Source organism: Falco punctatus (genome assembly GCF_963210335.1).
Source record: "Falco punctatus genome assembly, chromosome: 3".
NCBI lineage: Eukaryota > Metazoa > Chordata > Aves > Falconiformes > Falconidae > Falco > Falco punctatus.
In genome coordinates, this window is record NC_137582.1 from 21231840 (window position 1) to 21259348 (window position 27509).

At 39.7% G+C, this 27509-nt stretch overlaps 1 protein-coding gene across 3 annotated transcripts; it reads left to right on the forward strand.

The window, feature by feature from the left end:
• The first annotated feature begins 1790 nt into the window (after window positions 1-1790).
• On the forward strand, window positions 1791-27106 carry RAD21 (RAD21 cohesin complex component). Of its 3 annotated transcripts, XM_080378907.1 has the most exons (15): window positions 1791-1975; window positions 5066-5150; window positions 8951-9124; window positions 10905-11034; window positions 13251-13350; window positions 14422-14528; window positions 15335-15538; window positions 16125-16250; window positions 16449-16571; window positions 17830-18053; window positions 18378-18543; window positions 18922-19073; window positions 20598-20747; window positions 21950-22033; window positions 25280-27106. In XM_080378907.1, the coding sequence occupies exons 3-15, from the start codon at window positions 8981-8983 to the stop codon at window positions 25469-25471; spliced, it is 1902 nt and encodes a 633-aa protein (XP_080235033.1). In that variant the 5' UTR covers window positions 1791-1975; window positions 5066-5150; window positions 8951-8980; the 3' UTR covers window positions 25472-27106. The 3 variants fall into 3 exon arrangements, with proteins under 3 accessions (XP_080235033.1, XP_080235032.1, XP_080235034.1); XM_080378906.1 differs by lacking the exon at window positions 5066-5150 and having other exon boundaries at window positions 1792-1975; XM_080378908.1 differs by lacking the exons at window positions 1791-1975; window positions 5066-5150; window positions 8951-9124 and adding an exon at window positions 12574-12684 and having other exon boundaries at window positions 10903-11034.
• The last annotated feature ends 403 nt before the right edge of the window (window positions 27107-27509 follow it).

Genomic DNA, 27509 nt, shown 5'->3' on the forward strand with positions numbered 1-27509 from the left:
CTCAGGGAACTACTCAGGAAGCCAAAACAAGGCTATGTTACAGACTTTTCAGTAAAACATGTTGGGGTATAGATTCCTGACTCACACTGCTGTACTATTACTTTACTGGTGTGGCTTCCCCGCGCACCCCCCCCCTCCCCTTTTTCCTATAGCAGCAAACAATGCATCTTTGCTGGTCCACACTTGTGGTGGATTTGAGTTTCTAATCACTGGTCCAGTGGCCTATAACCTATACACTCCCTGGTTCAGTGCCTGGACCACTAACTCGTTTGGTATGGTGACAGAAGAAGGAATAAGTAGTGGTGATACAGCAGATGCTCTCTTGCAGAAAAAAAAACCTCTTCCAAATGTTACTATACCTAACAGAATGCCATGCGGGGCATACACTGAATCAATGTTCATTCTGAATAAAGGTTCTAGCGAGACATTATGAACAAAAATAAATGCTGAAACCCACAAAAATGAATCTGAGGAAAGAGAATTGGGAGACTGAGCCTGCATGTTTTTACATATTATTTGTTGATGTTATCATCCCCTAAGACATATTAACTGATATGAGTGCCACAGATAGCAGGAACACTTCTTAAACCTTTCGTAGGCAGGTTTTCTTGGCATTCTAACATTATTTTATGTAAACTGACGCCTCATTACACAAAAAATATTATTTCTTAAGAGATTATTTTAACAAGGTTTTTGTACATTGGGTCTCTTTAGGCTAAAGATTGTTTGTTGATATTTTATGTACTCATTGTTTCAGACTTCCTAGAGCCTCACAGAGACCTGAAAAATCTATTCCCTAAAACAGCCTCCTTATTTCCCCTTTCCATTCTTTCTACCTAGTAACCGAGGCCTGTTTAAGTCCAGTTGTAGCCACAGTTCCCTCTCTGTTGCATGATAGCTGGCTATCATAGATGACGCAATTTGAAACAAGAAATCCAAATCCTGTTGAGATCAAAGTTCATCCAAATGCATGGTGCATGCAATTGTTCACAACATCGTCAACAACACCCCCACAGCATAAAAGAAACACCTGTGGGGTCCCAGATAGCAAGAGTAAGCTGCAAAGCTAAAAAAGATGACCTGGTGTGTTAACTGCCTTAAAGAAGCAGGCTGTAAAAAAAGGCTGTTTGTTTTAAATGAGCCTTTTGTTCTGTTCTAAAGCCAACTAACTAAAAATTTATGTCAGCTTCAAGGCAGCGCTTTTTGCTTGCTGTGTAAGGAGAGCTAAGCACCACATGCAGGCCGGCAGGGCCCCACGTGCAGCCCAGGCTGGCCTCGAAGGCCGCGCCACGCACACCGGGCCGAACGCCGTCCCCAGGCAGGGGCCGACCACGCAGCACCACCGGGCAGCGTACCCCCCCCCCCCCCGGTCAGGCACACGGCACGCAGGCTGTCCGGCCCGCCGGCCTGCGGTCCCGGCCAAGGCCCCGTGCCCCGCCGCTAGATCCCTGACAGGCCGCGCCGCCGCTGGAAAGGGGAGCGATCAGGCCAGGCCAGCGACGGGCCGCGGCCCCGGCAGCCCCGCGCTGCTACAGCGACGGCGCGCCCGCGCCACACCCCCTTCCGCCAGAACGGCGCCGCGCAGGCGCAGTCGGCCCCGCCCCGCCTTGGCCCCGCCCCTTCACGGAGCGCGGTTACTCATCCGACCGTTCGTCACCCCCTTTGCCCCGCCCCTTCCCCCCGGCGCGGCAGGAGCGGGAGCATGCGCAGCCGGCCGGGTCCGGCGGGGCTCCCGCCTCCTGGCGGCCCGAGGCGCAGGCGCGGCGGGCGGCGGCGCAAGGCGGCGGGGGAAGGAGGGGGCAGTTTAACAGTAAACATCCTGCCGATTTGAACGGCTGGTTTGGGCGGCAGGAAGGGCTGCGGCCGCCATCTTGTTTGTTTGAGTGAGCGGCTCGGCTCGGCTGGGAGGAGCACAGCGGCTACCGAGCCCGGTCTCGCCAGCCGCCGCAGCAGCCTCCCCCCGCAGCGGACCAGGGTAAGGAGCGGCTGCGGCCGCGCTTGCTCCCGCCGGTCGCTGCCGCCGCCCGAAGGGGCACGGTGGGGCCGGCCGCAGCTTGGCTCTCGGGGCGCTGCCGGCCTACTCCGGCGCCGCTGCCGGCCCGCTGCGGCTGGGCACGGACGCGCCGGCTCTTCGGCCGGGCTCTGCCGGCGCGGGCGGTAGGAGAGGGTAGGCCGGCCTGGCGGCCTGGTGCGCGGCGCTCCCCGGGAGGGACAGGACGGCGGGGCCGCGGCCGAGGCGCCAGGGCGCAGGGCCGGGTGGCTGGGGGGCCGGGGCCGGGCTGGCGGCGGCCCGGGCAGAGCCCCGGGGCAGCGCGGCGTGGGGCCGGGGGTGCGCGCTGCGGGCGGTTTGCGAGCCCAGAGCGGTGACAGCCGCGGAGCCCGCTGACCTCCCCGCTCCCACGGGGGAGCCGGGTCACGGCGGAGCCCAGGGGACAACGTGTCGGGGTCTGGTAGCCGGAATAACCTAAAAGATCCCCGCTGTGGGCTGGCAAAAGGGGCGGCGGGGCTGCTGCGGGCTGGGAGGGGAAGAGGAGCAAAGTTCCATCTGTCCGTCTTGTATTTTCAAATGTATTTTAACTTCTCACTTGAATAAAGCAGGCTTCTGAATGTTCTGGCAGTCTTCGCCGGTAGTATATGAACTATCTCTTGGTGCTGTGACTGTTGATCTGCAAATGAAAGACCCCTTTAAAAATGCCTCTCTTTTGAAGAACTAAGACCTTACTCTAGCAGCTCCTGTGGACACCCATATAAATCTTGCTGTGGTTTCTAAGATTTCCCTCTGATCCTGAATGAAAAGCTTCTGTTAAATATAAAACAAGATGGTGTGCTTTTGCCAATAACAAAGGCAGTTTGGGGTCACTGTGTCTTATTGGTGTGACAGGGTTTCAGTGAATATGCCTTTTTCTTACATTTAGACACATGGAAGAAAATACTGTAAATTTGGAGCAGTTATCATTCAGGCCCACATTGTGTGAACATGTGCAATAAGCATATGCTTTCATTAATCTCTTCTTCAATAAAACTCGGTACATCAAAAAATAGTGAAACAAACATCAAAGCATTACTAGGGCTAGGCTTGCATTTTATTTTGTAAAGGTTCATTTGTAAATATTTGACATTCTGTGAAACTTGGAAACGCAAAGCTCACTGGTCTGGTTTTAACTAGAGAGGAAGTAAGTGTCATGGGGGGGGAATAAGAGGAGGAGCAAAAAGTTAGTGAGACCTGCAATAAACTCAAATTACCACACAATTCAATTAGTCTTGTCTTGCCACCAGGGTTGCTGATACCATGGGATTTCCCACAGAAATGAGACTAGTTGTCTCAGTTAATAAGTGAGTTTAACTTCTTTAAGGCAAAATGTTAAAGTTTTTTACATTTGGGCTGTTTGGGTGAAGAGTGTGGAGGAATAACTGCCGCAAAAGACAAAATAACATAAGGAATTCTATTCTCTCGTTCAACTTACCTATGTTTAAGGAGAGTGTAATACATGGTTTCTGCAAAAAAACCTATGTGTGACTGTGAACTGAAATTTTGCAAAACATGTCGGGATAATCGAGATAGGGCTTAAAATTGAAGATTCTTTTCCACTGGATGAATGGATGTTCTAAATCTATGGGTAAAGGCAGGACACCTGCTGAGGTTTATGTATGAAAATGGAGTTGGGGAGTGGGGGGAATGGAACAGTGTTCATAGAGTTCAGTAATCTCAAACCGTACAATAATTCTGAGTGATCTACCTTTTGAATCTGTAGCTTTAGTGGGGCACTGGTTCTAGCAATTTGATTATGTAGGTGTGTAGTGTCTTGTAATTGAAGAAAAGTAAATGCAGTTTCTGTAAAGAAGTGGTATGTTTTCAGCAATTATAGACCTGGTAGTGCAACCTCAGATGTCAAATTTCAGAAAAAATGTTTATGGGAAAACCACGACCTGCAGACAAGTGGAAAATAGTGTATGCATTTATCAAAAGTATGTCAAGTTGAACTAGTTCAATTTCATCTTTTCAGTAATTTATTTTGTGGACATATGAAATTGAGGTGACTTGTCACTGAACTTCAGTAAAGCTTCAAGTACCACAAAGGAATATATTAAAATTTAGAAAAATGCAGATTGACCAGAGAATTATAAAGGTGGTTGAAGGAAGGAGATGAAATGAGGTAGTGCTGAAAAGAGCCATTGAGCTGTAAGGAGTTATTAGTGGAGTTTGTGAAAACTGGCCCTGTGATGAATTTTTTTTTTTCATTGGCACCAGGTGTTCAGTGTGCTAATGAAACCTGCTGGTGACACATTAGTGCCTGCCTGCACAAGGAAAGTTTTAGACACGTGAGAAGGACTGTATAGTGAAGGATTATGAGTTAAAGTAGAAGAACTCAAAGTACTATTGCAGAGTCAGGGTAATTGTTCTGGACTTCTGAAGTCTGTCAGGGCCAGCTCAGACTGCAGCAGCTGCACAGGGTGAGCTCACCCTTCCCCACATCACCCAGGGCTGGCTTGGCTTAGCAAAACAGAAACGGGGACAGCACAGGAAGAAAGTGTGTGGGAAGGGGGAACCAACCAGCAGAGAGGTTGAAGGATAGAATAAGAACAAATTAATTAAAATGACTGATTAGTTTTTAAACTGTAGTATGGGAGTTGTCTGCTGAGCAGTGGATGATTTTGGTTCAGGAGTAGCCTTACAACAGGAACAAAAGTATCTGCCAATAAAACAAATAGAAGACTGAGCTTAACCTGTGAACTTGCATGTGTATACATAACCTGACCTAGTAGAGTAACAGGCAAGTGGATTTAATAGGCTAGAGTGAACCATGATCAAATTGAAATAAAGTGAATTTTATATCTTGTCAACTGTTAGTTCATTAAGCTTCTTTCTGAATGTCTTGAAGGATGGAACTCAAGCTATGTCAGAGTGCTTTTCAGAGGTTAGAGAGTTAGCCATTCTAAGATGCAGAAGGATTTTAAGACTTAATATGTGTGAATTGATGGTTAAGCTAAAGTTCATAGGTAGCATGTACCCGAATTTCTTGTCGCTTCTTTGTATAGAATTACAGCTTTTTTTTACACTTTATAGAAAGAAAAATACCAAAACCAAGATTATGCAGCTGTCGAGGACCAATTTTGGCAGAAGAACCTGAGGACAATTCTGGCACATTGAAGTAAATTCTAAGTTAATTAAAATCCAATTTAAAGTTTTGTAAAAGCACAATTTGGCAAGATCAGGTTTTGGTCCCACCTTGCCTTGTGTGAGTACATATTACTTTTGTCTCGGAGCAGTGCAAGCAAGACAGAAAAATGAGTAAGTTCTTAGAACAAATGTTTAAGGTCCTGGTTCCTATCCAGTCAATTTCAGAAATTAACAGTTACATTTCACCTTACAAGCCTTTCAAGAGCCATCAGCTACTCTTTCTTTTGAGGATTCTTATGAGTTGCTTTTGCAGCCAACAACATATGTTTTACACGTCTGCATGAGCTCTGCCACTCCAAGAAACTCCTAGTTCCTTTAACATTGATCCCAATCTCAAATTATGCCAGAAAATTTATTTCTTCTCCTTTTATGGCACTGCATCAGCATGCTGCCCTATGAATTAAAGATCAGACAAAAAGCCTGGAATAAGGAAAAGAATGATCAGAAAAGAAGGAAAATAATCTGGAGAAAGTGAGAGCAACCATTGGGGCCTGCCTTGGGCAATTGTGCTGATGATCTAAACAACAGTAGCTGAACTGCTGCAGCTCAACTTTGTACCATTGCTGGTAACCCAGGTATTACCATACAAAGCAGAGCACCTCCTGGAATCTGGAAGTGACACATTGTGACCAGAAATTAGTGCTTCAAGGAATTAAGTGTTTGTTAATAATGGCTCATCTTAAAACACACTTTAAAACTCTTTGTAGTCTGATTTTTCACTGTTTATTTCCATGTATTTCACTGTGGCAAGGCTTCATTAATGGATGAAGAGAAACTGATGACCTCTGTTAGAGGGTAGTTATTTTTCATTCATATTCACTCCAGAAGTTTTCAGTACCCTGCACATATAATATAATCTCTTTAGTCTTACAAGCAAGTTATAGGTTTGATCCATAACTCCAGTATTGAGTGGTAGTCAAACCTAGAAAAAAGCACAAGTAACCTCTTACTGTTTCTGTGCCTTCCCTTGGTGCAGTGGTTTTCAGCCTCTCTTTTTTAATTGCTAACACAGTCTATGTTTTGAAACCCATTGTCTTATATTAAGTCACCTTATGGGGAGTACTTGGATTGTCTGTTATTTAAGACAGACATTCACAGTGTGTGTGTTTACAAAAAAAAAACAAACCCAAATGAAAAAGTTCTGAAATCATTAACCTTGGTGTGATCCTGACACCTTAGTTTTTTTGGGAACCTTGCTTCCTCTTAGATATCTTGGATAGCTGTTTGTCTTACGCTTGCATGCTGTCTGGGGTTTAAAGTGGTAAGTTGTTTGTCAGAGTTGTCCAGATAGTATGTTTCCATGTTTAACAGGAAATCTATTTTCAGGGTTACAGTTAACTGTATGTCTGAAGTTTTGTGAAGCGTGTGCCACATATTTTAATTATTGTAAAACATTGCTGAATAATTGTGCCAAACTCCATGAATCAAAGTAGGATCTTTTGCAACAGTTGTTGGAAGTTCTTAGCAGAGTAATACAAGTGGTTTTGTTAACAGTATGTTTGTGCTTTCCCTTGTTCCTCATATGAAGCGGTACTTTACAGGCCTGCTGTTACCAAAGCACTCCACAGTTGTGATAGCAACTCAAGATAGCAAAATGCTGTGCTGTGAAGTTATGTCTCTGCATATACAGAAATACCGAAGTCTTTGAAGAAGCACAAGGGATTGAATTGTCTGCTGACCTTTGAGACAGTGTGATGTCTTTAAAAAAATACTGGGGAGGGGGGAGTAGAATACCTTCCTTTAGATAATGTATTGATTAAGGGGACTTCCAAAATCGTTTTGTTGTGCTTCCTGGAAAAGTTTGCTTATGTCCATCTTTGTGCAGTGCTGTCCTTAGCCCCCACACAATCTCAACAAATAAAAATGTCATGTTTTAGCTTTTATGATTAACATTTTGTTAATCTGCAGCTTTGTTATGACTCAAAGCTATTGGCTTCACTCCTAAGAGTAGTTTTAATCCTTTTAATCCCTATCCACTGTGTTAACTTGAGCTGAAGCTGAACGTGGCCTTTATTTTCCTTAAATCCTCTCCCCTGTGTTCGTTCTTGGTTATGAACAGAATCAGTGGCTAGCCTGTCATTAAGACAGATAAGCTTGATAATCAGTTCTCTTCTCCAAACAACTGTGTTCTCTAATGCAGCTGAAATTCAAAGCTTTCATCATCTTGCATGTTGAACAGTACCAATGAGTGGATAAGAGTATGGAATATGGTACCACTATGATGATAATTTTCCCTATCCTTTATATTCCTTCAAATCCCATTTATTAAAATCAAATAATAAGTTCAAAAAAACTAAGGAAAAAAAAAGAATATTGGCCTTTACTTTTAGAGATCTATCCCTAGATCGACAGTTTTTCATTTGTTATCCAGGTATCTAGAGGTCAAGTGCTTCCACTGAACCAGTAATACCAGTGCTGCTTTTGCCCCTATACTTATTTTTCTAACAGTCGCAATTGTGCTCCTCCTTTTCTTCTTTTTATGAAGCATACTCTATAAATATCAACGGATGTGCCCTAGCTGCTTTGAAACTTGTTTTACCTACAAGTAAATTGATATGGTTTAGGAATTGGCTTCCTGAGAACCTGTCTCTGGCTATCATGTTTACCAATGCTTTGTGTTTCGCTGTCTTCCCTGTTTGCTTATAAGTTGGGTTGGCATGCATTTAGGAAACACTGGGGTTTTTTATGGCTAGAAACTGATGCTGCTCACACTGGCTCTGCCCAGGTTAAGCTGCCCTGCTTTTACTATTGGGTTGCTGTGCTTCCTCTGGCAGTTTTTCTATAGGCACAGAGGATATAAAAACTGAAAAGCACTTGTTGCATCTCTCCTGTTCTCCTCTCATTTCTTTTTTCCCTAGTTACATGTATCGCTGAAGAAGAAGCTGTTTGTGGAGAATCTTACACCTGTTAAAAGCAAATTTTGTTTTTTCAAACTTGTAGTTGAGCTGAATCTTATGTTTACCTCATGCATGAAATTGGCATGTTTAGGTCATAAGATACATTGTTCTGCTTCCCCATGGTTTGATGTGTTGACATCTTATCAGCCCCGTGAGAAAGTTAGATAAATAGATAAAAGGAAATCTGTTTTTCTGGTAAAGGAGAAAGAAGAAAATTAAATCTTCAGGAAGTTTGGAATAATGCGGTCTATTTTCTTACCATTTTTATCAACACTTAAAAATTTTTATCAACATAAAAAAATATGAAGCATTACTAAGAGATTATGAAATGGAGAGCAGTCTGTTCAGAAATGAAGATGTAATTGAGCTTTCCGTTTAAGAAAACACGGTGAGGTCCAAAAAGTTTAGGACTATGTCTTCTATAATGCTAAATGTTTTACTGAAACAGTGTAGAATATATACTGGTATAGTAGTAGCTACTGAATTAAGAGTAGAAAGAAATGGAAGTGGTAGAAAACTACCATGGACTGAAAACTGAGACACGTTTGTTTACGTTATATGAGTTTGGTATCATTACCATGAAGTTTAATATAGTCAGGATTTTTTTCTTGCGGGATGGTAGAGTGTTTTTAAACTATGTAAATGGTCATTGGTTGATGTTCTTCCTGCTTTGTATTTCCTCTGCAATAAATATATATGCTATTACATGGCCACTTCAGAGTGTTGGCTTCTTAAAAATTTTAAACAAATAGTCTGACCTTATTAATTGAAAAACAAACATGTGCTTTGCGTACTGTGGGTAAGGGATGTGTTTACAAGGATGTTCCTCATAACAAAAATTCTAGGAAAAAAATAAATGGCTTTCTCTTTACAGGTTTGCACTTTGTTTTAGACATCTGGGACCATGTTCTATGCCCACTTTGTCCTGAGCAAACGTGGGCCGCTAGCCAAAATCTGGCTGGCGGCCCACTGGGATAAGAAGCTAACCAAAGCGCATGTTTTTGAATGTAATCTGGAGAGCAGCGTGGAGAGTATCATTTCACCAAAGGTATCTATTTTACACTGATGGAAAGTTACTTTGTAATGAAGAGAAATTGTGTGTACAGGTGGTAGTTGCTACTTGGGTTGCTGAAACAAAATTCTTAATGTTGCTGTTCTAAGGGGTGGAAGGGTCTGTTCACATGTGAAGTACTCTGTTGCTGTTGACTCTTACTCTGAAGAGTATTTTCTTGTCAGTTTTGTAACGCTGAAATATCATGCAACTGAATTACTAAATGGTTTACTTCCTATAAATGAAGGACTTGTACCTTGATGTACCATGCATTGTTAGAAGCAAATGTCTGGAAGAGAGGAAGGCCCAGGTTTTCTAAGTAGGAACCTCAAAAGGCCTTATGATGACGACTTCAGTGCTGTTACTGGGAGCTGTAGAAATAATGCGTAAGATACTCTTGTTATGCTCGTGACCTAAGCTCAGCCTGTTTCTGCTAAGCTACAGCAAAAAGTTTTGAAGTATCGTGGTAGCTTGTGATGTTACTGGTTACAGGAGGATCATTTTCCATATAATAAAAACACTGCGCTGTAGTATAGAAGCCTTGCTTTTGAAGCTTTTAGTTTCTGGTTTTCTGGGAAGCAAATAGACAGCCACAAAACTGAAAGAACATAACACTTCTGGATGGCTGTCATGAAACCAGAGGAAATTTTGAGGAACTTGGGTTTTTAAACGTTGTTTTTCCATCTACTTCTCATGAAAATGAGATTTTTTATTTAAGAACTAGTGGACTAATATGGTTGTGACTTTTGTCACTTAACAGGTTTCTGAATGTCTTATAAGAAAAGTAACTATTTGAAAAAAGTATAAACAAAAAATGTGTAGTAGAATCACAGTGATATTTACTATTACAGAAAAGTTATTTGCTTCAGTGTCAGCTCTGGAAGCATTTAGAAAGAAAATCATAGTGTTCATGGACTCGTTAATGAGCTGCAGCATTCTTTTAGAAAAAGGAGAGATTGATAGCCACTCTTTCATGTATTTGTGTAACACTTTCATCAGCTGTAACATTAGAAAGACATTGTATATAATAAAATTTTGTAGTTCTTTTAAGGTTTAATGGTAAACCCTGTATGGCTTAATCTTTCTGAGAGACAGTTATTCCATGTAGCCTCCAAACCAAGTCTCATGCTCTTTCAGACTAAACTACTTAAGAAGAGTCCTCCCCTGGAATTTTTTTTATTAGTTCTCTATTCCCACAGCAGATGCTCAATTACATAGCAAAGCCAGTGAGGTTAACAAGGAAAGGAATTTAAACTTGTTTTAATGTGGCAGTGTTGTTTATGGACACTCCACATCTTCCACTGTTCCTCTCTGATTTTCTCCTGAACTGTAGGACAGAAGGTGGAGAAGTAACAAAGAACAGTTTTTAACAATATTTTACTTAACAAAGTTGTAATATATGACTGTCCAATTTTTTTTATTTTTCACTTTTTTCCACATTTAAAGTAACAAAGATGTCAGAAGATGATGTGTTAAAATGGGTTTGGTCTTGTCATGTGGTTTTTAGGGTTTTTAACTAGACAGAGCAGTGTTTGGGAATTCCTGGAGTGAGCTGCTACTAATTTACTGATATTTGCAGGTCATACATAAATATTATGTAGAGTATTATTTTGAACTGTATACTTTGCATCCTTTATGTCTTCAGTTTTCTGCTAATTTTTATACTTGTTTTAGATATTTGATGTTACTGAAAAACTTATACAAAGCTGACTGAAATTTCATTAAAGGGAAAAAAATAGGCTACATCTAATTCACTGATTGTTCCATTTGTTTTTAGGTGAAGATGGCACTTCGAACCTCAGGACATCTCTTACTAGGTGTCGTTAGAATCTACCACAGGAAAGCAAAATATCTTCTTGCAGACTGTAATGAGGCTTTCATTAAGATTAAGATGGCTTTTCGTCCAGGTATCTGTCTTTAAGCACTCTCTGAAAAGTTACATAGTTACATAATGCTATTTATTAAGAAGGTGTATGGTTCTACCTTCTTATTTCTGTAGAAGAATTACATAAAGTTACGCAGGTTTATAGGAGAAGTTATTTTCTTTGGCCCAGCTTCAGGCTGGCTATGTGACTGAGTTGTATGCTGGAAAACAACTTCTAATTGAATTCTGAATGAAAACATTTCTTATTCAGTGCTGATTCTGTAAAACCTCAATTATTGTTTTGGCTGTTGGTGGTGTATGATATTAAATGGAAATATGCTGTGTGTTTTTTACCTTCTGTCACAAGTCTGAAAAGGGCCAGTTACATTTACTGAATAGAAGCACAGAAGGGAGCTTTTTCTCATCAAGGGTAAAGTTTGCTTTGCCATGAGTTACGAAAAAGTATAGAAGTAAGCTGGGGTTTTTTGCCACTTTCACATTCTAGTTTCCGGAAATAATGTGAACTGTATGTGCACAACAAAGATATTTTCCCATTTTATGTGTGACACTCAACTTCCCTCTCTGTTGTTGCTTACTCTTAAGATTTTTTTCCATGAACATAGGGAGCCATATTAGTAACTGAGATTACTTTCCATCCAGCAATTACTTGGCTTACACACAGTTGATAGTTTTCTTTAATTCTGGCCTGGGAGGCTTTTTTCCAGCTGGAGTGTGGCTGTGGCAGTGATGCTGCTGGATGCTCACAGCTGCTGAATCATATTCTACCTTTTTAAGTTTATGAGTGTAATAGATTTAAAAGCTGAACTTAATGAAGACTTCCTTTGAAAGGCAACTCTTGAAACCCAGTTGCAACAGTAAATTTGAGAAAAGTTAAGGTAGGTAATGCCTTTATCTTCACTTCCTGATCTTCGTGTCATGATTCAGGCTTTGAACTTTATGTAGCTTTCAGTGGCAATTTATTGACTTGCCAGTTTTTTGTTTACTATTGCATTTAACTGCCTCAGGTGATGAGAACACATAAATTTGTCTAATTTCACAAGGCAATCCTCTGTTTTCCCAGTTTTCTCACTCCCAACAGAGCACATGCAGAAGGTGAAATGCCTTAAAACAAGTTCTACAAAAAGCATTATGCTGACCTGAAACAAACTGAGAACAAAGACAGGTGCCTCAGCTTACTAGCTTTGTGGCTTAGGCATTGTCTTGATCCTTTCTGCTCTGAGAATCATTTACATGTTTTATTTTAAGCAGCCAACAGGTTAAAATATTGGATAGCCCTGAAAGAATGGACTAGGTTTCTTCATTACTAGCCAAGTACCAAGATGAGTAAACTGCAGACTCGTGCTGGTTCCTGGTCTCTCCAGACAGTGGCTCTTTGAGTATCCATTGTGGAGGGGAGCACAGTGGGCAGAGTGTTTCTGAAGTATCTGTACCTCAGAATTGCCCGTGTTGTGTGGGTCAGAAGACAGAACATAGAGCTCAAGTCTTCTGCAAGTTACAGAAGGAATTGAACCTGCATTTCCCATGCACTTTCAAGTGTCCTGACCTCTGAACCTTTGCATAGGAGAGAGGCACCAGCTGCTGGCTCAGTTTTTATGTGATGCCTAATCTGATAGTCATGCTCTGAGAATGCCCACTGAATACCAGATTAAGCATCTCAGGATGATACAAAAAGGTATGTATGTGGTTTAGGTAATCCAGCTCTTTTAAATGCAGAAGCCTAAGAGTTTGTGCGGCCTGAGTACAGTCAGTACTGTGCTGGGACTTTCAGAGCTAATTGAACTGACTAAATGACCAGTTGCAAAGTAGTGGTGCCACTTCTTTACCCAAAACCAGGCTACTTTGTGGCCACTGGTTTACCCAAACCAAAATGTAGGACTAAACTTGCTTATCTGGAGCATCATGATAGAATGATTATGTAGCAGGTACCTGCATAGTGTTGTGATGACATACAGTGCGTGTGTTAGCACAATGTAGAGCTGTGCAGCTATGCAAACATTATGAAGTGATTCGAGACTTCCACAGTTACATGAAATAGTACAAGGGCTTGAGGGTCTGTTTTGAATTTAGACTGAATCTCAATACTAACATTATCTAAGGTTTCTTCATAGGTGTCTAGCATCTGTTCAATTCAGCATTTTAAAGACTCTGCTGGTGCAGGGGGAACAATGCTGAAGGCACAGGGAAAAATGCTGTCCTTGTAAGGAATGGGAACTCATGTCTGACTGTTCTTCTCTGCAGGGGTTGTCGATTTGCCTGAGGAAAACAGAGAGGCTGCTTACAATGCTATTACCTTACCTGAGGAATTTCATGATTTTGACCAACCACTTCCTGATCTAGAGTAAGTTTGGTTTGGTTGGTTTTTTTTTATTTCCATGTAAATGATGCTTGTTTTTAGTTGAGGAGAAGCTGGTTCTAAACAGCAAACTCATAGATGAATTAAAAAAAAAAAAAGTCTTTAGGCAGCTTGTATTCTTAAGTCTTTTAATATACCAAGCAAATATGCAATCATCTTTGTATTGAATTTAAGTTCATAGTAGCATGTAATTTTAACCAAAGTTAAAGCTGCCCTTACAGAAGCTTTTGAAAAGCTCAAGATAGTTGTTATCGTTTTAATTTTTCTTCTATGCAAGGCAGTCTATATCACATGTTCGCAGGTTAGGCAAGATTAGTTGCATAGAAGTGTCCTTGTTGACCTTCTGTAGTGGCAGGTACAATTCTTCAAACTTTTTAATACTACTGGGTTACTTGTTTACTTGTTATTATGTTTACAACTTGAATAGTTCTTGATCTTTAAAGAATTGATGTTACCCTTTTGGATTATTCATAATGGAATTTCTGTGATACAGTTTGCTTTACTGAGTGTTCTATTTGGTTTATTTTTTGAATTAGAGTATATACTAATCTGACTGAAACTTCGTAAAAATTTTGTACTCAAAGAAGCATACCGTAACAAGCCACAAAGAGTCTTAACTTGATACTGTTACTAAATACGGAATCACAGAATGGTTTGGGTTTGAAGCAACCTTAAAGATCACATAGTTCCAACACCTTTGCTGTGGGCAGGGACACCTTCCAATAGACCAGGTTGCTCAGAGCCCCATCCAGCCTGGCCTTGAATGCTTCCAGGGATGGGGCATCCACAGCTGCTCTGGGCAACCTGTGCCAGTGTCTCAGCACCCTCACAGTAAAGAGTATCTATGTTTCCCAGAAGCTTACACAATTTGGATGATAGGTTTTAACCATGAATGGTCTTACTCTATTTTGTATTCACCATCAGCTTTTTCATAAATTGATGTATATAGTGTACTTTTTAGGAACCAATTTCACATTTATCTAAGCAGGCTTTATCTGTTGTTAATTTTTTTTTTAATGGAGATTTTTTTTAATAATTGCCTTCTGTTTGTTTAAGTGATATTGATGTGGCCCAGCAGTTCAGTTTGAACCAGAGTAGAGTGGAAGAAATTACAATGAGAGAAGAAGTAGGCAACATCAGTATCCTCCAGGATAATGACTTTGGTAAAAAAAATCTTGTGTATTATTATGTGTTGCTAAGCTAGTTTGGTAACTGTAAAGTTACGGTTTTGCAATTACTACAGAATTCCCACTAAATACAAAACAAATTAGATCAAACATGCTGTGTCTCCATACATTTAGTTTTTAGTTTGTATGTTACAGTTTTACCAAAAAAACGGTCCTCTAAGCTTCAGCAAGCTTCTAGCTGCCTATATAAAGCTGAAGAATATTCAGTCAGGTTAATTAGTGAAGTACTATGTCAATTATTGTATTCACACCATGTTCTGAAAATTTAAGTCAGCCATGCTTTAATCGTAGACTTGTTTTCAGTCAAACTGTTAGATTTCTAAAGCTGAAGCAGTCAGTGGTGACTAGTTCACATCTTCCCAGTATCTTGTCAAGAACAGTGTTCTAAGATCTGAATCAAAGCCCAAAGACAGTTGTATTTGAATATCTAGTTTCCAGAGTATAATAATGTAATCCATAATTTAGTAACCTTTTTCAAAGGATAATCTAGGTATTGGTGGTGTTGATTTGGTATTGATTTGCTCTCTGTACATGAAGGCCAGTCTCAAGGCATATTTCCTTGATTTCAGCGCAGCTAAAATTTAGTAGTAGGATCTTGCTAAAATCAATTCAAATAAGTATAATAAAATGCTTTGAAGAGGAGATGGTTATTTTTATAATGGTTTGAACTGTATTTTCACCGTGAAGTTTGGTCTTACATTTGGGCTTTTGTTGATTGATTAGCTAGGTCTCTTGCATCTTGGTTCTGCAGGGTTTATCGCTGTGAAATCATATTCTTGCAGGTGACTTTGGGATGGATGATCGTGAGATGATGAGAGAAGGTAGTGCATTTGAGGATGACATGCTAGTGAGCACCAGTGCTTCCAATCTCCTACTGGAACCTGAACAGAGCACCAGTCACCTCAATGAGAAGTCTAATCACCTGGAATATGAAGACCAATACAAAGATGATAATTTTGGAGAAGGAAATGATGGTGGAATATTGGGTATGTTTGAGAAATTTGGGGTTTCTTTGTCCTACCTTCTGCCTCAATAACTAGTTCTTGGGAAGACAGGTTGCTGCTTTTGTTGCCAGCATCTCTCTCTTAAGTTACGCTTTCAGCAATGGAATTCTGATTTATGAGTGCTATAGCAACACAGATGATGTGTAGCATGTTAAGCATTGGCATATTTCAAGTGAAGTAAAATTAAATCATCCAGAGTCTTTTCCATTTTATATGTAATGTTCTTTAAGAAAAATCAACATGCAACTCTTCTTGTTCTTTGACTCCTTCCAAGGGTTTAATTAATATGTTGAGAATTTCATTGAGTGCTTCTCTGTGAGGTACTCGATACCTAGTAAGATCAAGTATGTGTCAAGTGTATTGCAATTAAGGTTATCTGTAAGCTCAAAATTTGAGCCGAAATGCGCCTTGGAAAAGCACTGCTGATTGCTTTTGTGTCAGCATTGAAAATATAGGTTTCCCTAACCTTTGCATTATCTTTATCTGTGTTGTCATAAATTTGTACATCTTCATAAATTCATCTATGCTTGTTTCACGCAAAACTGATTCTTTTATGTGGTTCTTTCAGATGACAAACTTCTCAGCAATAATGATGGTGGTATTTTTGATGACCCACCTGCACTCTCCGAAAGTGGAGTAATGATGCCAGAGCAACCTCCCCACGATGATATGGATGATGATGATAATGTATCAAGTGAGTATGATCTAGGGCTAGATCTAGAATTACTTGTTTTCAGCTAATTTAACTGAGATTCTAATTCCTTAAAAGCACATTGAGCTCCAAAGTATGAAATATGGTAAACCACTTTAAGGTATGGAGGAGGGGATGGGAAGGGTAGCACAGTTTCGTAATGTTTTGACATAGCGTGTGGTACTTTTTCTTAATTGGCAGTGGGTGGACCAGACAGCCCAGACTCGGTAGATCCAGTTGAACCGTTACCAACTATGACTGATCAGACAACGCTTGTTCCCAATGAAGAGGAAGCTTTTGCTCTGGAGCCTATTGACATAACAGGTGAGTAGGCTATTTGGGAATATTTTACTTCAGTCATCAGAGACCACCTTAGCTTGTTGGAGTGGAAATGAATATCTAGCCCTGCTGCTGACTCTACTTCTCAGCTGGAAGAGAAACCAAGGACCAAGTGCTGAATTCCTTTTATTCTAACTGTAGCCTTCCAGTACTTTCCAGGTAGATCTCTTACATTAATGGTCCTGAAGGATACTAGTTTGTAGTTTCTGCAGTTAGTATGTATAGCAGCATGATACTGTAGCTTTTGATAAACATGCTAGTTAAAAATAAGGGTTGGAATAGACCTCATCATGTCTTAAATTCTAATACAGTATCTAGTGCAGTACAGTTCTTGATACACTATGTTTGATGGCCAGGAGTGACAGTTTATGTGGAAATGAGTGCTCCTCTAGTGATTCATAGCTTTAATGAACAACTGAATTCAGGAGATGCATCTTTGTATTTGAAGTTCTGCCAAATAGTGAAATTCCTTGTCTTTTTCTTTCATGCAAGACACTTTATTATTTTAACTGGTACTGTATTTGGCTCGTTCTAAACAGATCCCTGCTTTATTTCAAAAAACAACAACCTGAGATCTGTAAAAAATGTAGTTTGTCCTGTGTTTTCAGACTGACCTCCAGGCCCTGACTTACTGCTCGGCCAATTAAAAAGCCCTAGCGCTGCCCTCTGGTGGCAAGCTGGCAACTGAGGTCCTAGCTGATAGCTGGGACCAGAAAAGACTGCGTTTGCCAGAGTTTCAGGGTCTGCTGCAGAGGGCCAGCCTGTAAGCAATTTACAGTATAGTCATTCTAGAGCAGAATGAGAGGTACAGGTAAGATAACCACCCGCATTAACACTGCCAAAGCTCAGATAGGGATTAGGGGGAAAAACTTGATGTGGTATTTTGACTCTTGTCAGAGGGACCTTACATCTCTCAGGGGTTTGCAGCTGAAAAACACCAGTCTGGCAAGCAAGCCATGAGGGAGGGAGGTGTGTGCAGCTGAGGGTATTGAGGCTTAGGTGAATTCAGTAGAACTACAAGAATACATAAGAAGAACTTGTAGGTTATGGGACAGCGTTCATAGTGTTTGACCTTTCATAGTGCTTATGGCTTTTCATTCCTTCTCCCAAAGCTGACGTTGCCTTAGATTCTTGAGGCAGCTTCATACATGGGCAAGTAAGACCTATAAAGAAGCTGCAGGATTCTTCTACAGTGTGATACCTGTTTGAGCTAACGTTCTTTACTTGCTAAAAATCTCAACAGTCAAGGAAACCAAAGCAAAGAGGAAGAGAAAGCTGATTGTGGACAGTGTGAAAGAACTGGATAGCAAGACTATTCGAGCTCAATTAAGTGACTACTCTGATATTGTTACGACTTTGGACTTGGCACCTCCTACTAAGAAACTGATGATGTGGAAAGAAACTGGTGGAGTAGAAAAGCTTTTCTCTCTGCCTGCACAGCCTTTGTGGAATAACAGGCTACTGAAGGTAATGTTTTTGTGCAGGTTCATTTCTAAATGGACTATATTCAGGATTGTGCCTCCTATATAGTAAACCTCAGCATATGAATAATGATACAGGGATAGCAGTATTCATCATTTAAAAAACCCACCTCACTAAATCAACTAAGATAAATATTTTAAGCACTGGTGTTATCAGTTACAGAAATAAATGATTTTTAAAACAATGTTACTACTGTTGGAGAGGAGCTTAAAAACTGGGAAAGGAAGATGGCCTGTAATTACTTAATCTGAAATTAAATTAAGGACACTGAGAACTACAATAGTGAATAATGTAACTTTTCCCCTGTAGCTCTTTACTCGTTGTCTTACACCTCTGGTACCAGAAGACCTAAGAAAGAGGAGGAAAGGTGGAGAAGCTGACAACCTTGATGAGTTCCTTAAAGATTTTGAAAACCCAGAGGTTCCCAGAGAGGAGCAGCAACAGCAGCAGCAACAGCAGCAACGAGATGTTATTGGTTTGTGTCTTGTCAAAGATGCTCTGCTTTTCCTCAGCTTATTTTCTTCTTTTGTTTGTGCTTTATATTAAGTCACTAAAGATTATGAATGAAGCAAAGGGCTTTGTAATGGTTATTTAGCTTGCTATACAGTTTATGACTTAAAACAGCTTTTTTTTCCTGGAAGTAGAAGACACTTAGAGGTTCAGTTTGATCCAGTGGATTAAGTGGGTATTGGATCCGGTTGTATACACATCTGTACCAGTTTTCTTTAAGTCACTGCAAAATCTATGCAGGCTATTAAGAGTGCTTAATTCAAAATTAATAGCAGATTTGACTTAGTAATGGAATTTGAAAATGTACCAAAATAATTAAAACTGGGTTTGTTCTGGAATATAGATGAACCTATTCTGGAAGAACCAAGTCGTTTACAAGAGTCGATGATGGAAGGCAGCAGAACCAACCTGGACGAATCTGTTATGCCACCTCCACCACCTCAGACAGGTGTTAAACGCAAACTGCAGCAAGTAGAACCAGAGCCAGTGTTACCTGTGAGTAAGATTTTGTTTGCGGGTTTTTTTGTTTTGGGAATGAGAGATGGGTAGTGTCTTTTGAGCAGGAAGTGATGCAGATCTGAGGCACTAGCTTTCTGTGGTATGAGATACACTGGAATAATGTCAGAATCTTTGCTTCTGTGTAACCTTTATGGTGTTTTTCTTAAGTGGAAAGCTTACGGAAACATTGAAAATGCAGGTAGGATAAAGAAATAACACTGTTTCCTCCCAAAAAGAAGTTTTCAAGAAGTGTATTGTTTACAAAGTTATCAAGTTCTCCTGCTTGGCAAGTGTGTAAGGACAGCTTTCGCTGACGAAGGATTGTGCTAGCTGCACAAACTTGCTTTTTAAGATAGTTCTAGTGTTCCAGGGTTAAGGGTTCAAAATAAAACTTTGGTCTTCAGGAAGGATTTCCTAGTTGAGTTATGAGTGGACTTGGAAACCAGCTCACCTCTACCTCTTCTGTAAAAGCCGTGATGCAGCGTGAAAGGAAACCATATTTTTGAAGGGGAGAGGAAATGGGCAAAATGAAAAGTGTATTATTTTTGCGAATGCTTACCTGGTGAGAACAGTCCTGGTTTATGCTTTCTCGTATTTATGCATTTTTTTAACGCCACTTCTCAGATGTTTCTTGGCTAACAGGTTGTTTGCTGTAGAATGAGACTGTGAGAAGGGTGGCAGCTGGTGCTCCTCTTGGCCATGTCATTTGGTGAAACTAGCATTGACAGACTGTGCTGAAGTCAATGCTGTTGATGTGTGTTGGGAATTCTTTGATCACACCAGCCAGATCAGGCCTCTAGCAACATCCTTGTAGCGATACCTGCTGTATGACTCTAAACCAGAAATTACTTTGAGCTTTTTTAGGGTGTGTGTATAAACAGTTCCAGGTGTCAGGGTAACTTTACTGGTAGACACTTAACTGTGTATAGGTGCAGGGGGAGAATACTATATATTGATTTTATTAAAAATGATTACATAAATCCTGTTAAACTGCTTTTCTGGGTTTTCCTTTTTATATAAATATCATCTGAGTGATACTTGAACACCAAAGTCACTCATACATTTTTTTGAAGCTTTACAAAGTACCTACATTTTAATTCCTTCGTGTTTGTATTGCAAAGAACATAATTTTGATATTTTGAAGTTGTCTTGTTCCAGTGAGTTAAAGTGTGTTCATATAGCACAGCATCTGGTTATGTGGGATTTTAAAGTTGCATGTGTGGATCCAAGAAATGAGATCAGTTGTTAGGATGGTGGACTAAGTGGAGCTGTTGGAAAACCTTTTTCCTTTATAGTCGTATTTGTAATTTCTGGTTTGAGTAGAATCTAAAGGATTAAAAATAGATGTATGGACAGCAAAACAAAACACATTGCTTTTCATTTTTCAAAAATTAAAAATTCTGGCAAGTGGCTAAGATTTAGAGGCTTAGATTTTGTGAAACTGATTTGTAGCATTAGTGTTACTGTAAAAGCACTGATAAAATTACGCTATTGGTTTAACTGTATTGTGTACTCTTAAAGCATCAACCATCACAACAGCTGGAAATACCACCTGTAGAAATGCCTCCAGAGGAGCCTCAAAACATTTGCCAGCTAATACCAGAGCTAGAACTTCTGCCAGAAAAAGAGAAGGAGAAAGAAAAGGAGAAAGAGGAAGAGGAAGAAGAGGAGGTAAGAACTCTATGTAGAAATGGTTTATGTGTTCCCCAGCACTATTTGACTGTAGATTCATTAAATGGCATACGAAAAAAATATTCGGTCCTTACTTGGGAAAGTAGAACCTTTGGAAATGTAGATTGTAAAATAACAAGTTAATATTAATTATATTATTGCATTTAGTAATGTAATGTATTATATATGTACATAATTATAATAAAGAGCATAAATACATTCTGCTTTGAATTAGAGAGTTCTCCTGTTCTTACACATGGTTGGATCAAACCACTATATATTTATGCCTTATACAAGAAGGTTTCACCTTCATTTTATGGTTCCATTTTACATAGCTCATGCCACTTAATAGGAGTATATTTTGGTAAGAAAACCATCCATGTCCTAAAATATGATAAGTTGTTTCTTAGCTACGATATTTAATATTCTGGGGATATAAAATCAAACTTCATTGATTCTTTTTATTTTATACCCAAAATGCATAGTCTTTGGGTTTTTTAAAACTTTTATTGCTGGAAAAAGTGTATCTGGACATGTGAAGTACGGGTTTTCTGCACTGTTTGAGGTTCTCGAGTTAAGACTGGAAACAAAGCAGATATTGCTTGCATGTGTCTCTTTTGTGGTCATTTTTTAAAAATTGCTGATATGAAATAAGTTCTTATTTCAAAAGCCGTATGTAACACATCTTCCATAAACACTGCTCTGTGTAGGTGAATGCCCCATAGGACATGGGGAGCTGAGTTGCTACAGCCAGCCTTTGCGGCTTTTAGCATCAACCTGTTTTCCTTTTCAATGGTTCTGTTCCCGTAGTGAAATGAGAACATGGCTGTGTTTATCAGTGTTTACAAAATAAAAGCATTGTTGAGCCCGTGGTCAGTACTAGCAATCCAGGATTAAACTGAAGTGTCTCTTCTCATTCAGCTGTTGTGACTGAACTTCTTTGTTTTACTAATCGTCAGCACAGCATTTTGAGGTATAATCATAGCAGTAGGCAACCTTACTATGGTGCATCAGCTTACATGTGTATCTTCCTCTGTCCCATTTCCTCCTTTTCCAGATGTGTCCTGTGACTCAAGTTGTCCGAACCTGGCTTGATGAAAAGAAAAAATTCTAGTGATATCTAGAAATAACTTTTTAATTTCATGACTCAGTGGATGAAAATATTATTGTTTTGTAAATGTGTGAATTTTGGCTGCTTGCAGGAAGAAGACGGCACAGGGGGTGATCAGGATCAAGAAGAAAGGAGATGGAACAAGAGGACTCAACAAATGCTTCATGGACTTCAGGTACTTGTGATGATTTCCTTTCTCTTGAAGTAGCTTGTGAGTGTGCTTACCAACACTTTTGACCTGAGTTAAAAGGTTAAGAAAGAGTTTTTATTGCAGTAGATGTTACGGACTTAAAATACCAGTTGTGTCTTGGAGAAGAAGAAAAAATATGCTTGTGATTGATTAAATCATAATATAATTGTCATTTTTTCCCAAAGAACGTCTCAAGGTGATTTTTTTTCACCTAATATGTTTATCAACCTTTGTGTCCACACTTGGATGTGCAAGTACGACTCCCAGAAATTCAAATTTTAAAATAATTGGGTTTTATTGTGTTTTTAATGAAACCTTAGCACCTCTGACTTTGTGCTCTGTGACCCTAGGCAAACCCCATCAAGGTCTAGGGATAAAACCATTTTACAGGACGTTTACTCCTGGCTAGGCTAGTTTGAAAACTTCCACGCTATGATAAGCTGAATCAATAACTGCAGGAATCTGACCGTGGCTGAAGGTTCAGCATTACTTTTGAGTATGTGGCTGCAGTCTGCAGACAGATAATCTTTGTAGCATGGGTTCTTGCTTGCTAGAACTGAAGAGCTTTTTTCTGATAAGATAATTGAACACCCCTAGTATACACTGAACTTAAGCGTAAACTGCTGTTTGCATATAGGTCTTTCTATATGTTCTTGGACTACCTTGCCTTTCAGTCTAGTTTGTGGTTCTGTCCTGGTTTCGGCTGGGTTAGAGTTAATTTTCTTCTTAGTACCTGGTACAGTGCTGTATTTTGGATTTGGTATGAGAATAATGTTGATAACACACTGATGTGTTAATTGTGGCTAAGTAGTGCTTAACTCTTAAGTCAAGGACTTTTCACTTCCCCATGCTCTGCCAGCGAGGAGGTGCACAAGAAGGTTGGGGGGAGCAGAGCCAGGACAGTTGACTTGAACTAGCCAAAGGGAGATCCCACACCATAGAACGCCATGCTCAGTATATAAACTGGGGGGAGTTGTCTGGGGCTGCCAGTTGCTGCTGGGGGACTTGGCTGGGCATCGGTCAGTGGGTGGTGAGCAACTGGATTGGGCATCGCTTGGGTGTTGGGAGGGGTTTTTTTTCCCCTTTGGGTTTTATTCCTCTTTTTATCTCCTTTTCATTACAATCGTTGTTGTTATGTTTTATTTCAGTTATTAAATTGTTCTTATTTCAACCCACAAGTTTTACCTTTTTCCCATTCTCTCCCTTATCCACTGCAGGAGGGAGGGGGGAGTGAGCAAGCAGCTGCTTGGTACTTAGTTGTTGGTTGGGTTTAAATCACAACAGGTTCCTACCTACCCCTTTGTTCCCTGAAACATTTTGGCAACTCCTGAGATTCTCCTGTCACTGAAGTGTTTCGGTTCCATCTCTCTAGGCTGTTTTTGTTTGCCAAAGTTGTCCTCACTTTTTTATGAAATTGATAGGCTCCATCTTTGCTGATAAAAGCTCATTGTCATTACTGTATCTCTGACCTTCCAGTATAGTGGATTGCCAGGCGGTGGGTGTGTGTGCTGCTGAGTTTTCAGTAACCTGACATTTAGCAGTATTTTGTATTCTATTAAGTTTCTCTAAAGTATAATCTAATCAAGCAAAAGCTTTACACTTCTGGACAATGTTACTAGAGTTATACTGTAAGAATTACTTGCTTACATCTCTAAACAGTGAAACCTTAATTTTAAACTCCTAAATAGCCTTTATGACACTTAAATACACTTACATGTAGTTCAGATTATGTTGTAAACTAGTATGATTTAAGTTAGTTCTTTTGCAGACCTGCAAGAATTCTGCTAGTTTAAGTGAGATTGTTTTAAACTGTTGTTGCAGTTTAACCTTGGTAATCAGCTCAACCCCACACAGCTGCTTGCTCACTACCCCTGGGTGGAATGGCAGAAAGAATCAGAAGAGTAAAAGCAAGAAAACTCATGGGTTGAGATAAGGACAGTTTGATAAGTAAAGCAAAAGCCATGTGCTCAAGCAAAGCAAAATAAGGAATTCATTCATTGCTTCCCAGCTGCAGGTAAACATTTAGCCATTTCTAGGAAAGCAGGACTTGGGTACATGTAATGGTTACTTGGGAAGGGAAATACCCCGAATGCACACACACCCCCTCTTTCTTTCCTTCAGCTTTTATTGCTGAGCATGATGTCATATGGTATGGAATATTCCTTTGGTCAGTTGGGGTCAGCTGTCCTGGCTGACAACTTGTCCCCTCCCAACTTGTGTACCCCCCAGCCTGCTTGCTCCAAAACAAAAACATTTTTTCCTGTCCAAAACATAGAACTGTATGAGCTGCTGTTAAGAAAATCAACTGTCCCAGCCCAAATCAGTACAACTGTTGCTTAAAAGTAATTTTTAAAGTATACAGATGTTTAGTTGGTAATGTTGTGTAATGTTTTCCTTGCTGAATGTTTCATCACAATTTCTGAAAAGAACTTCAGAGTTCTCTTTGGACCATGTCTAAGTTTTGGGGTTTTTTTTTCCGATTCTTTCTTCCATGTGCCCAAAGGAGCATCACACTGGATGGCTGAAACATTAAGTCAGTAATGAGATTTGAACTTAAGATCTGTTTAATATAAAGTAATTTTGTTTGGCCAGCCTCATATCTTTTCATCTAGTAGGTATTCCAGAGCAGACGGTTCTGTTTTAAATTGAAGACGTCAGTTGTTGTTCTAGCCAGCAAACAGATGTATTTTCCTGATATTTTTTTTTTTTTTAATATTCTGGCCAAGACTTTGAAAAAATGTAAGCGATTTTTGGTACTTAGTTTCAGACAAACGGAAGAGTTTTAGAAATAAAAAGGCTCTCACCTTGAGAAAATTATGCATCTTTTAAAGAACCTTAGCTCTTGAAATTTTGTTTTAAACAAAAGATCATGATTATTTTTGGAATTATTTTTATTTTGAGAAATAAACCAGGATTATTTTTTTTTAATTCCTGTTTAAAAATAGTCCTGTAGTCAAAGAGTGGCTAGCTATTGGTGCAGAAATAAAGTCTTGTGCTATACTACGGTGTTTCTGAAATAAGTTCAAGACTGATATTTTTCACACATCTCTGGGAAGCTTACTTGGTTGCATTTAGATAAGATCCTTATAGAAATTTTGATGTACATACTGTAATGTCCCCGTGCAATGCAGAGTCCTTCCCAATCCCTCAGTGCCCCTGGGGTGACAACAAACAGAATTCTTGTTGGTATGTAGTTCTCTAATTTGTGGTATCAATGTTTGTGTTTTTCAGAGAGCTCTCGCTAAAACTGGAGCAGAATCTATCAGTTTGCTTGAGCTGTGCAGAAATACAAATAGAAAACAAGCAGCTGCAAAATTCTACAGTTTCCTGGTACTTAAAAAGCAGCAAGCTATAGAGCTGACACAGGAGGAGCCTTACAGTGACATCATTGCAACACCTGGTCCCAGATTTCATATTATTTGAATGGTTAGATACAGCAGAGCTAGTGTTTGTTTCACTAGTGCGTACGTGTATTGCCCCATCTGTAGGGCCCACAAGACCATTGCAGAAAGTTTAGATTTTATTGTCTGTATAAAGTCCTTGGTTTTCTTTTGGGGTTATTTTGGTTTTTGTATTTTCCACTTTCCACTTAAATTTTTAGTGAAACTGCTGGGGTGGGTGGCTTGAGTTCCAACTGCAGAAACCAGACAGCTCAAGGACCCAGGTAAAGATTGTTTTAACAACTCAGAGCAATGTGTGCAATATTGGTGCATGTAATGTTGAGTATCAATGAAAACGTCTTACGATAATTTGCCTAGTTGATGCAATAGTGATATTTTTATCCTATACAGGTAAAACCTGAACGGCCAACCTTTAGTCTGATTAAAAACTTTGCCAAACTCGTCTAAGATGTTCGGTCTGCTTCTCATAGTAGTGGGTTTTTTTCCCCTTCTCTAGATCTTTGTGCATACCGTGGGTCTCTTAAAGCTGCCAATATGAAAGGTAGTGCCTGATATGTCAGCTTGCTTTGTCACTGCATTTTTGCAGTCAGATTTTTGTAGCCCTTGATGCTAAGGGGAAACGGGTGTCTGTGGAAAGCACTTCCTCTACGTGATACTGTTGCATACATGAAAGGACAGAACACGTGTTAAGCATTTTAGACGAAACATTCCTTTTCACTTATCACCTCATTATGGTCCACTACTGATAATGGCTAATTACTGTTAATAAGCGTCAAATAAAAACTCTAGTAATTTCATTTAAACCTTTTAAGATATCAAAGTGCTTTAGGTTTGTTAGAGCTGTATATAAACTCCAGACTTTTTAAAACAGACTTCTAGATTGTAAATTATCTGATTTTTATTAAGCAGGCATATGAAGATAAGATTAAGAGAAGCTGGACAGATTACCTTTGTAAAGATGCTAAATTCAGATACCACCTGTACCGGATGGACAACAAACTTGAATAAACAGTACAAACGGGCACAGTTCCACTTAATTGTGTAGTGTTTTAATGGCTCTTCGGATATATTTATGGTTTTAGTATCAATTTTTCCAATAATGCACACTCCTGTGTTCAAAACATTTTCTCAGTTTTGTAAAAAAGTCCCACTTGATTTTACTTACAAAGAATGAAGCTTTACTGTTAGACTAGGTAGCACCAGAAATCATGTGAATATGTTGATTATGGAAACCTGTCTTAACTTTTTTTTAGGGCAAAATTATTCACACTGAAGGTTCTGGTTTTAATGTTGGCACTTTCGTGAAATAATTTTGGGACTCTGAAATTTAAGTGTATACTCAACTGTAAAATTATGTGAATGTTTAAAAAAAATCGGAGACTACATGATGACCATGTTTTAATAATCCTTGAAAAACTTAATTGTATAAAGTTACTGCAGCTTTATTTTCAACATGATGTGCCTGTAAAACCATGATTTTCCCCTTTGTAAAAAGAGACATTGTAGATAACTTGAATGTTTAATTATAGAAAAGGTCATTAGTTTCTTGTTACACATTTTTAGTCTGTTTTTGTTGCTTTTCAAGGTTAATATTCTTGAAAATAGTTGATGCTGTTATGTATAACTTTTCTAATAAAAGTTGTGTTATAAGCTGTTACGGTACTAGTTAGGTGTCTTGTTTAAATACCTTTTATTTTTGCAGTAGGGACCTGGTTTTTACAGGTAGTTTGTTGGTTTGGGTATTAGGAGTGGAAGTGTAACGACTTAGGTCTTTGAGAGATTCAAAGCTTGAATATGTAAATAGACTGCTTGCCATTAGGAAGGAGAGTTATTTTACTGGCCCTGCTGTGGTTTTGTTCAAGCGTTCTATGCTAGGAATGTCTGTGTGGAAAATAAGGGGAGACTGTCTATAAAATGGGATTCATCTCCATGCCAGTCCCTTCTGAATGCCGGAATGTACCCAGCTGGAATTCTTTTAGCTCTGCTGTTCCCTTGCTTCTAGAATTCCTTTTCCGTGTGGGTATGTCGGTGCTTCTGAAGCTATGTGTTCCTGGTAGATC

Excerpts from the sequence above, each read along its gene's own strand:
- RAD21 (XM_080378907.1), top strand. The coding sequence starts at position 8,981 with ATGTTCTATGCCCACTTTGTCCTGAGCAAACGTGGGCCGCTAGCCAAA. Across the intron at positions 16,572-17,829 it reads GGAGCCTATTGACATAACAG|TCAAGGAAACCAAAGCAAAG; the intron begins GTGAGTAGGCTA and ends AAATCTCAACAG. Across the intron at positions 22,034-25,279 it reads AAATGCTTCATGGACTTCAG|AGAGCTCTCGCTAAAACTGG; the intron begins GTACTTGTGATG and ends TGTGTTTTTCAG.